At 42.4% G+C, this 11,582-nt stretch overlaps 1 protein-coding gene across 3 annotated transcripts in view; it reads right to left on the minus strand.

Moving 5' to 3' along the window:
• Window positions 1-8,292, minus strand: part of LOC111144756 (meningioma expressed antigen 5 (hyaluronidase)) — a 27,504-nt gene extending 19,212 nt beyond the window's left edge. For 2 of the 3 annotated variants that reach the window (XM_022499197.1, XM_022499194.1), the window contains exons 1-4: window positions 7,686-8,292; window positions 4,067-4,118; window positions 3,349-3,446; window positions 1,679-1,809 (exon numbers count right to left, since the gene is read on the minus strand). In XM_022499197.1, the coding sequence (XP_022354905.1) occupies window positions 1,679-1,809; window positions 3,349-3,446; window positions 4,067-4,118; window positions 7,686-7,884 (480 nt within the window). In that variant the 5' untranslated portion in view covers window positions 7,885-8,292. The remainder of the gene's footprint in view (window positions 1-1,678; window positions 1,810-3,348; window positions 3,447-4,066; window positions 4,119-7,685) is intronic. The other variant, XM_022499195.1, reaches the window with a different exon arrangement.
• Window positions 8,293-11,582: the final 3,290 nt, after the last annotated feature.

The following is an 11,582-nucleotide window of genomic DNA, read 5'->3' on the forward strand; positions in this document are numbered from 1 at the left end:
AAAAAAAAAAAAAAAAAAAAAAAAAAAAAAAAAAAAAAAAGAAGGCATGTTCATGGAAATTTAACCTCCTTATTAAATTTTTAATTATCTTAATGCCATCAATAATAAAAACTTTTGCTGGGGTGCCTGGGTGGTGCAGTTGGTTAAGCTTCCAACTCGGTTTCAGCTCAGGTTGTGATCTCAGCATCAAGAGACTGAGCCCCAAGGCAAGCTCTGAGATCAGTGTGGAGTTTGCTTAGGAGTCTCTCTTCCTCTCCCTCTGCCCCTCCCCCCACAAAATAGAAAAATCTTTTAAAATAAATAAATAGGGGCGCCTGGGTGGCTCAGTGGGTTAAGCCGCTGCCTTCGGCTCAGGTCATGATCTCGGGAGTCCTGGGATCGAGCCCCGCATCGGGCTCTCTGCTCTCTAGGGGAGCCTGCTTCCTCCTCTCTCTCTGCCTGCCTCTCTGCCTGCTTGTGATCTCTCTGTCAAATAAATAAATAAAATCTTTAAAAAATAATAATAATAAAATAAAATAAAATAAATAAATAAACCTTTGCTGAAAGAAACATGCACAGGTCTGTATATATTATGTATCAGAAAATTTATCAGAAAAGATGTGAAGTTTTGTTTTTGTTTTTTTTTTAAGATTTTGTCAGATATGAGAGTGTGCTTGCACATGCACACACACAAGCAGGTAAGCAGCAGGCAGAGGGAGAAGCGGGCTCCCTGCTGAGCAAGGAGTCTAATGGGGGACTTGATCCCAGGACCCTGTGGTGTGCAGCTTTTATGTTAAGCAGAATGTAGATTCCAATGAGGTTTACCAACAGGTTTACAGAGGTAAACCTCAATGGTAAACCACAGTTTACATGTCTACCTAGTCTATTTTCCTTCTAATCTTGGAAAACCAGCCAATCATTTCCAGACTGAATTACACTTCTTGTCTGTATCAACCGATGGAACTGATGTCTAACAGGTAAAAACCCTGTTGCTATAACCTTGGTCACAAATCCAGTCAAGTACCCAATATATACAGAGCTTCTTAAAATGTGATTCTGAACAACCTCAATTCTGAGATAAGTCCCCACTCGAAGTCCATATTCCTACCCCAAGTCAGTTTAAGAATCTCTGGAAATGGACCCTATCAGCATTCTCCTTAGCATCACTTCTAAGCATTTTTTAAAATATTTTGTTTATTTATTCGACAGGAAGATAGCCAGAGCCAGAAAGCACAAGTGGAAGGAATGGCAGAGGGAGAGGGAGAAGCAGGCTCCGTACCAAGCAGGGAGCCTGATGCTGGCTCAATCCCAGGACCCTGGGATCATGACCAGAGCCAAAGGCAGATGCTTAATGACTGAGCCACCAGGCACCCCAATAAAGCTCTCTTGACTCACAAAATATCCTTCTATGAAGAGCATTAAAATTAAAAAGTTGTACAAAAGCAAAGAAGTATAAATTTAGTTGTTTTTTTTTTTAAAGTTGGCTCCGTGCCCAGTGTGGAGCCCAACAAGGGGCTTGAACTCATGATCTTGAGATCAAAACCTGAACTGATATCAAGATTCAGACACTTAACAAACCAACCAAGCCACCCAGGTACCCCAAAATTTGGTTTCCTTTTAACGTCATAAAAGCAACTCAGAAAACATTTAGTTTCAAATACTGATTTAGGGGAAAACAATGAAAAAGTAATGAAGTTACCTGGTCCAGTTTGCGTTTCAATGTAGATACTTCCTTGGGGTTAGAAAAGGTAATATCCAAACCAGGTGAGATAGCATAGATGAACTCTATCTCGTATTCCCGTGCAGCAGAGATGAGAGTCATAAGTTGCTCTAAAGAAGAGAGTCCATGTATTTAGAAAACAGCACAGAAAACTAAATGAACCCTCACCTTTCAACTAAAGAGAAGAGTTCATTCTCTCCAGTTTGCAGTAGCTCAAGAAAGAAAAAGTTCCTTAGGTTTTACAGGACTGTCATATCCAATGTGACAAGAGGCTATATAAAATGCCACAAACCTCATGTGACTTAATGTCATCCTAAAATCAGTAAGCATTCTCTTCCTTTCGCTGCCATTTCTCTTAATATTAAATTAAGCCCTTCTCTTACTGAATATAAACCATTTTTATTTCCTATAGTACTTAATATGGTTTGTTTCTGCAGTCTCTGAACAACTGAAATTCTTAAAAAATCCACACATAACTACTTTATAATTTGGAAAAAAAAAAAAGAAAAACATGTTCTTAACAAGCAGGGTTAAGTAATGGCCTTAATGATCCTTATCCTTTAAGCTTTTAAAATGTGACAATTTTCCTAAGTAAAATAAAATCCTATTCTATATACCACAGGATGTATCTTTACATAACTTTCAGCAGTATCTCAAGATGTCATTTGACTATATTTTGATTATTGATCACATAAAATTTCATTACCAGCACCACCAAAAAATAATTAAGTTGAACACACACTTAAATTAGATAGAGTAGTAAGCAAAAACATTAGATGGAGATGGAGTACGTTTTAATTGCTTCTTCATAATTTAAGAAAACTTTCTGCCTTCAGTGCCTTGGCTGCTCTCTGTAACCAAGTATCTTGTTAGCTACAGGTGTATACCATTTAATTCCAAATATAAAAATGTTTCCCCATTTACATGTCCCCAAAGAAAAGCACCACTTATCTAATTTATAAGGAGATGCTGTGATGTATTGCCTTATTTACAAATTTTATGTACTTAACATAAGATGACACATAGCAAGGATAATTTGTGATGGCTTTTCACTTCAGTATAGGCCTAGACTAGGGGGAAGTCTTTATTTTAAAGAAAGGCAGAACAAGTAATCAAGTGGTCAAGACCAAGCTATACTTGCGTCTGAAGCAAAAGGATCAGTGATACTGATCATGTCTTTACTTAAGTAAATTCTGGTATCTTGTTCATGGATTTTTTTTTTTTTTTGCCTTAATTTTGGCTTAAAACTTGCATAGGATATTATTTATCTTGATCACTGATTTCTTTTGGGGCCCCTTAAAATCTGCATCCAAGGCAGGCACGTCACTTGCCTTGCCCTAGGCCTAGCTCTGTTTCAGCACCTCTTTGTCCAGTGGCCCACTGTTCAGACCACTGACAAAAGTTATAAAGTATAATTTATGATTACAGAACAGGTGGGAGTCAAACTGGCATAATCATGAATCACACCATGGCTGTGCAGTCAGTGCTACTCTTTCAATCTACACTACAACTCACACAGAATTATCAGAAAGAAAAAAAGGAAACTACCTGCAAAAAGAAAATGAAATATAATTTTTGTACAACTACATTTGAAATATAGCTGTTTTCTTACACATTCTGAATTTATGGATTAAAAAGAAAAAGATTACCAGCTTCCTCCACAGAATACATCTCTCGCCAAAACATCCTATGTTTGTAGTCATCTTTTGGGGCATATAAGTATGTATTTAATTCCCACTTCTGGAGCCTTAAGGGGAAAGAAGATTATGTATGTATAAATAGGCAACAAGTATAGGCTATAAATCACAATTTTTCCCTTTTCTTGGAGCATCTCCATCTCTTAAACAGCTAATAATACTCTGGGGCAGCAGCTTTAAACCTTTCTGTAATCCAGTAGAAAAAAATTCAGTATTCCAAGAAATGTTAACATATTAAGTCTTTTTTTTTTAAGATTTTATTTATTTGAGAGAGAGAGAGATCACAAGTAGGCAGAGGCAGGCAGAGAGAGGGGGAAGTAGGCTCCCTGCTGAGCAGAGATGTAGGGCTCAATCCCAGGACCCTGAGATCAGGACCTGAGCCAAAGGCAAAGACTTATTAACCCACTAAGCCACTGAGGTGCCCCAACATATTAAAGTCTTAAAAACAGCTCTGAAGGACACAGGTGAAGCCCAAAACCTACTGCTTCCCCAGGGAACTTTGAAAATCCCTGGCATAAGTGAAGAAGAAGAGGCAGCAGACCAAGGCAAAATTAATTTCTGCAACTGAGAAATCATCAAAATGCACCAGGCCTACTCAGTGTTAGTTTTTCTTCAAACAAAAGGAAACGTTAATGGTTTAAGACTGTCCTTCAGAAAGTAAAAAATTTACCTTCTAAAGAGTTCTTTTCTCTGTTCCATAACCCAAGGTCTTCCATAAAATCCTAGATTCAAAGTAAGAATAAAATTATTTTCAAGTTTCAAAATGTGGTAAACTGTTGAGTAAAGCACATTACAAAACATACAATTCCATTTTGTAAAAAACCATGTACAATATACCAGCATCTGAAGGCTATTTAATAAAACATTAAGGTGTCTCTGATAAAACGACTTTTACCCCTTTTTGCTTAAATTTTCTAATTTTTTTCTACCATTAACAATTATTACTTATACAACAGTCACTTTTAAAACGCCTAAACGTCATCTCTTTTCACTGCCAAAAAACCAAATAGGTTTAAATTTAACTTTTATAGAAAAATTTTTTAATCCCTACACCCAGTGTGGGGCTTGAACTCACAAACCCAAGAACAAGAGTCACATGCTCCCCAGACTGAGCCAGCTCGGTGCCCTTAAAACTAACTTTTCATTATTTTAAGTAATCTCCACAACTCATGACGAAGATCAAGAGCTGGATGCTCTAATGACTGACCCAGTTAGGGTTAGATGCCCCTAAATCTAACTTTTTAAAAGATCTCAATCTTAAAACAGTGGAAGAGGGGAAGCAAAGATATCCCAAATCACTAGTACTGACAATTACTACCTGAGAGATTTAAAAAGTTAAACTGCCTTTAGAGTGGGGGGTGGGAGAGTAAAAAGGCAGGGGAAAAAAAAAATCAGGAAGAGAATTAGAAAAAAATCTGATTGAACTAATTAAGTTCCTGATATAATAAAAGGGTCCAAAAATGCCTTATTTTCACAACAAATTCAACAGTGGAGTTGGCCCAAACAGGAAAATCTCAAGTTGTCTCAATTCCAGAGCAAAGGTTTGAACGACTGGAAATTCAAGAATGTGACTTGCTCCACCGACCCAGAAGGGGGATGGGGGGAGGGCAAAGCACTACTAACACATACTGCAGGAAACAAATCTGCAGAGGAATGACTTAAGTAGTAGTATAAGCACCAAACTAGTATTTGCAGCTCCCTTGTGTGCTCATCAGACCTAACAGTTCGCCTAACCTTTATTTTCCACATCAGTCTAATCACCTACAATAGGTAAAGACAACCTCTCAAGAGTACCATGAGGATGGTTAAGATTGTATCACCAACACAGTGCTGGCTTCAGCAGCACATATACTAAGATTGTATCATGAACACAAAATGCTCTACACACACACACACACACACACACACACACAGCCTACTTAAGAGACTACCTAAAACTGAAATTTCTGTAATGCATTAAACTCCAATCGCTAGACAGGATGGTTATTCTGCACCACAAACAAGAATAATGACAACCAAACAAAAATTCCTTGCATACTTGCATATGAAACTGCAGCACTTTCAATCTTGACAATTCAGTGTTACCGCTTACAAGTAATTTGAAACATTTGGTAAATATATACATATTTTATTTTTTAAGATTTATTTATTTATTTGACAGAGAGAGACAGAGAACACAAGTAGGCAGAGACCAGCAGAGAGAGAGGAGGAAGCAGGCTCCCTGCTGAGCAGAGAGCCCTATGGGGGCTCTATCCCAGAACCCGGAGATCATGACCTGAGCCGAAGGCAGAAGCTTAACCCACTGAGCCACCCAGGCATCCACATTTGGTAAGTATTATACAAGTCTTTTTAGATTTCCTACTACACTTGACCTTATCATTTTTCTCTTAAAGGAACAGCCATTATATGCTCCTTCAGAGTTGTTCCAATATATAAAAGAAACATTTTGTCTTCAGAAACCCTAACTTTGCTGACAGGTTCATGGTTTTGGTTAACTGTCACCACAAAGAGGAAACAGTGCTATTACATGAGTTATGACCAACAAAGGTCTGTGAGGGAAAGAAAATTTTTAATAAGGAATCCTGCCAGTACTTTCAGAATTTCCTTTCTTGATTCGTTTTAAAAATGGGACCAACTTAGAACTACCCCTCCCCCCCAAATCAGGTGCTCAGCCACCAAGAAAAACATATATACAGAGAGAGGAGGAACAATAGATGACAGACAACTCTATTCTCTGAGTAGTTCCCTTTCAATACTATTCTGGGAAAAAAAACAACTTACTTAAACCAGGAGATTTTCTCCGTAATCGCTTAAGATGTAACAGGTAAGTTTCTTCAGCTTCATTCTAGGCTAGCTCTAAGATCTCTTTATATCCCCTAGCATTCCTCAACCCTCCACCCCAAAATCTGTGATGACAAAATACAGACTTTTTCTAGAATCTCCCTGCACGGAAACAAGCCCAAAGAATACACCAACAGATTAAGTCACATAAAGCAATCATGTTTTCAAAAACAAGGACTCCAATCAAATATATATAAGTAGTTTTCCATTCTGTCTTTCCCCCAAATTCTGTAAGACCTTTAACTTGTGAATTATTTCACTCTTTACTTGTAGCTACATATTAATCTGTTCTCCCCTATAATTAAGCTTTATCTAAAATACCACAACCACAACCACCACCCATCCTTCAAATGAATATACACGCTAACATTGGAAAAGCTGAAGCTTTCAACCAACAGGGCAACCCTTCTAATTCTCCGTACCTTTTTGGTTTTTCGTAAAGACTAATTTTTATACAGCGTTACCCCTATGCACACCATTATATATTAGAGACAACTAATAAAGCAAACAGCTAGGAAAGTCTAGGTAGGCCCAAAGACTTCTAAAAATTAAAATACGTTCTGTATTCAAGAAAAATCAGTAACGCAAGTTAACTGGAGATTTCATATAATGTTCAGTAGAACATTTATGCACTATATTCATAAACTATGATAGTCTTCAGGCCAAGAAAAGAAAAAAAAAAAAAAAGGTCGGCATTTTTTCGAAATGGGACAGGAGAGTCAGAAGGGCATTTTTAATCCTCTTCTGCAGTCCCTAAATTCAAATTCTGTATCTCTGATACTATTAAAGCCAAAGCTCCATCCCCCAGAGCCAAAGCACAGCAGCTGGCAGAGGACAATTTTCTAGGCTGCTAAAGAAACTCCAAAGGGTGGGGGCATGCGGACAAGCCAGCAAAAAACAAAAACAAAAAAACTGAGCAAATAGGAATTTGTAAATCCCTAGGCCGACCGTGAGTCTCTTCACTCCGAGAATATAAGCACATCTGTGTAGGTTGATTTTTTTTTTCCCAAAGGGTTGATTTTTTGTTTCCCCAAAGGGTGAGGACAGCAGCACTACATACGTTTTATCATTTGAAGAGACCACTCTAGGGAATAGGATCTCGGGGTACAAAGACGTACAACTCAGAGCCGAGCCTAACACCAGGCTCCTTACCGCCGCCTCCGCAGGAGCAGGCCTGGCTCCAGCCCAAGGCGGGTGGGGTCAGGCCAGTTAATAGCCAGAGGAGAATTCAACGCTGCATAACAACGTGAAGGGAGAGGCGAGCGCCAGGAAGACGTGCCCACCGTCTCACCTCTCCCCTCGTCTACAGAAGGTCAAGTTTCGGAGCCAAAAAAGTGACCCCCTTTTAAGACCTCCTAAAGCACCCCCTTCACGAAGAGAGATTGTGTTAGTATTGGGGCGAAACCGGAGGGAGAACGCCGTCGCCCAGACCGCGCCAGAGCGCTCACCTTCCACTACGCCACATAGGAACCTCCGAGCCCCTCCTGCCGCCCCGGCCACCGCTGCTCCCCCGGCCCCGGCTGGGTTGTCTTCTCCAGGGGCCGCAGCTGCTGGTGGCTCCAACGATGCCCCCGCGGAGGCGGCAGGGTTGGAGTTGAGCTCGCTCTCCCGCTCCTCCAGCGCCGCCTGGCTCTCCTTCTGCACCATCCTCCTGCCCGCGGCCGCCGCCACCTCTGCGGGTCCTCCTCGGCCTCCGTCCGTTGGGCCGCCGGCCCGGAGCCCTGGAAAGGGCCTCGGCTCCAAGCGCGCGCCCTTCCTGCTCCTTCCCCTCCCCCTCTACCCTTCCCCCTCCCTCTCCGCAGGGACCCGAATGCCCGGATGAGAAGGGCGGCGGCACCGGCGCGAGCCCTTTGTCAGCCGCTGCCTCAGCCTAAGCTGGGGAGCCGGAAGCCTAAGCGGAGAGCGAGGCCGCGACCTCTCGTCCCCTGGAGGCAGATAGCCAGACCTCCGTCTCTTGCTCGCAGTTAGCCTCTAGTGCCTCCGGAAAATTTTAGTTCTTCCGCCGTTTGCCCCCTTAAGCCCTTAGGTCTCTTCCAACACTGCCTCCACCACCCGCTTCCTGTTTATCCGCACTGCGCCTGCGCCGGAGACCGGCTCAGACCGGTCCTCTCAGCCCGACTCCCCCTCCTCCTTTTGGGCCAGCCTATTGAGCTTCACTTGGTAGGGGGAAATAGAACAGAGGAGACGAGAAAAGCGGAAGGTATTGAAGGTAATGGAGCGTACCATTTATGTTCGCCTCCCTCTAGAACAAGCCCGGCGCTCTGGAACAGACCATTACCTCTTCTAAAGAAGGGGAGTATGGGAGGAGGCTGCAGCCAGTTGGGGCAATAGGGATGGGATAGGAGGGTGAAAAAGAGGTGTTTACTCTCTCAATGCGCAGGCGCGGAAACGAAGCCTCTAGTTCTTAAAGAGATAGGAAGAAACTGACCTATTTTCTATTGAGATTCTTCTAATAGGTTGTCTCATTACATCAGCCTGACCCAGGATCGGTTCTCTGAAGACAACATTCGGAGGAGCTCAGCTCACCCCTCTGCCTTGAATCATTTCCCCCTACCCACAGCTGGGCGCTAACCCCTTTTAAAAATTAAGTCATTAGTTCATTGCTTCGCTCGGCGGAGACCAGTTGAGCTTCCCTCTTCCTGGGCCCTTGGGCCACTGTGAGCTCACAATATGGTGGTGGGGACAAGCAAGTACATGCACAGCCCCCACACGGTGTACCCAGGTGTTGCTGGAGCTCAGAGGAGGAACTAACTTAATCCTCCTTTGGAGAGAGGTGGCAGCCATGGCTTTCCTTTTGAGCTGGAACGTAAAGGATGAGTAGGAGTTAGACCGAGTAGAGAGGAAGCGAAGAGAGCACTCCAGGTTGGTGGGACAGATGGTACAATTGTGGCGAGGGGTGAAAAGGCCTGGCATCTTTGGGATTGGGGAGCGTGAACTGTGTTTAAGGAAGAAGTGAGATTCTTGGGCCTTAGCATAAACATCATTTCCTTAAGGAATCATTTCCTGGGCCCTAGATGGGCTTGGGTCCTCTTTTGGCCGGCCGTTTGTGCTCAGAGCTCGGTGTAGCCCTGTCATAGACACTTTATTTACATTTATGTCGGTTAAGAGATCTGTTTCAGCTTGCGAGGTGTACATGTGAAAGGAGCATTGGTCTCTTTCGGATCATTAAGATTTAGTAATGTCGGTATCATCTTCAGCTCCTCCAGCGGCAGCCCAACTTGTAGCTCCAGGGGCTCTTATAATCCCTCTTTCTTTTTAGTCATGAAGTGTTGAGATGGGGGTTAGAGGCAAGTGTTTTCTTAGGGGACCTCTTGTGATGCCAGCTGAAGCCATAAGAAGCTTCAGTGGATATTGTGGTCCCTTGGAGTATTTGGGGTTATCATTCCGGCTAACCTCAGCCCTTAGTCTCATGACGCTTTCATCTTTGCGTCACACTTGTCAACTGCTAGCAAATCAGCAGCCACTATTTCATCTGCTGTCCACACTCTGGAATCCATGGCCCAGGCAAGATCCACTTTCCATATCTACACCTCTCAAACTTAAATTTCTGCCACACACTCTCTCTCCAAACCATACTTCTACCCCCTAGTACCTCCAAAAGAAACCAGAGGTTAGTAGGCCTATGATAAATATTTGTGGAATGAATGAGATAGGGCCCTACATTCACAGAGTTTAAATTCTGGTTAGGGAAACATACAATAATAAATTCAGTACATACACAGGGTCTCAGTTTGTAATAAGTGCCATGAAAGGAGGAAATCAAGTGATGTGATAAAGAGTAACCACAGCAAGGAAGGGCCACCTCAGATGGAAAAATAAGCAGCAATCTGCGAGTGAGCCATGATAATGGTATGGCCTAGGAGTGGAGACAGAGAGAGGCACTGCACCTTTGGTGGTGTGGAATCATCATTGATTAAATGAGTAGAGGGAGGGGGTGCCTACCTGGCACAATTGGTAGAGTCTGGGAATTGTGAGTTCAAGCCCCACGTTAAGCACAGAGATTACTTTAAAAATAATAATAAAATAAAGGAGTAGAGGGAAAGGAAGAAATGAAGACTACTAAATTTTGACCTGAACAACCAGGTAGATGGTATCATTTATTAAGTAGGGAAGACTGAAAAAGCATGAATCAAAGGTCCATTTTTTTCTTTTTTTTTAAGATTTTATTTATTTGACAGAGAGGGAACGGAACACAAGCAGGGGGAGTGAGAGAGAGAAGCAGGCTTCCCACAGAGCAGGAAGCCCGATGCGGGGCTGGATCCCAGGACCCTGGAATCATGACCTCAGCCAAAGGCAGACACTTAACGACCAAGCCACCCAGGCACCCCACAAAGCTCCATTTTGAACATTTGAACATGTTAAGTTTCTCTCTCTCTCTCTCTGTCAAATAAATAAATACAAATCTTAAAAAAATTAAAAAGAGTGGGGCTCCTGGGTGGCTCAGTTAAGCGTCTGCCTTCAGCTCAGGTCTGATCCCAGGGCTCTGGGATCAAGCCCTGAGTCCAGCTCCTTGCTCAGTGGGAAGCCTGCTTCTCCCTCTTCCTCCACCTGCTGTTCCTCCTGCTTGGACTCGCTGTCTGTCAAATAAATAAAATCTTTCAAAAAATAAACATGTTAAGTTTGACCATTACAGGTCCACATGAATATGTCAAATAGCCAATTGGATATGTGGGTTTTGAAGCTCAGAGGAGAATTCTGGGGATATAAATTTAGAAATCCTCTGCATATAGATGGTGTTTAAAGCCATGGGACTGGATGTGATTTGGAGAAGAGACTCAGGTCTGAGCTATGGGGCTCAACATAAGAATTCCACTTGAAAAGGATGAGTATTCAAGCAAGTGCTGAGAAGCAGTGGCCAGAAAGGTAAGAGGAAACCAGGAGAGGATGAAATACCAGAAGGCATGAAAGGAGTGTTTTGAGATGGAACAGCTGACAACATTCAGAACCCAACCAGTGGCCAGAAAAAAATTATCAGAATGCCCGCCTCCTGTTTATTTCTGGATCCCATTTGTGTGCCTTGGCTCTGGGTTCTCACCTCACCCAGCCTTAGACTTCAACTTCCCTTAAACTTGAGTGTACCCTAAAACATAGAGACTGTCTCCATACCTAAGATACATACATACACTCACCATGCTCATTCATCCAATCATACAATTATTCATACAATTATTGAATACCCATTATATGATAGGCCTCAAGAATAGGATCGGCGGGGGGGGGAGCAGGAAACCTAGTCTAGGCACTCAAGCAGCCCTCAGGAGCTTATGGTATCAAAGAAGACAATCACTCAAAAAAATATACAGTAACAAACAGAGAAGTGCCACAAAGGAAAAGTATAGGGTACC

Source organism: Enhydra lutris, unplaced genomic scaffold, assembly GCF_002288905.1.
Source record: "Enhydra lutris kenyoni isolate GAN:26980312 unplaced genomic scaffold, ASM228890v2 scaffoldscaffold12, whole genome shotgun sequence".
In the NCBI taxonomy this organism is placed as follows: domain Eukaryota; kingdom Metazoa; phylum Chordata; class Mammalia; order Carnivora; family Mustelidae; genus Enhydra; species Enhydra lutris.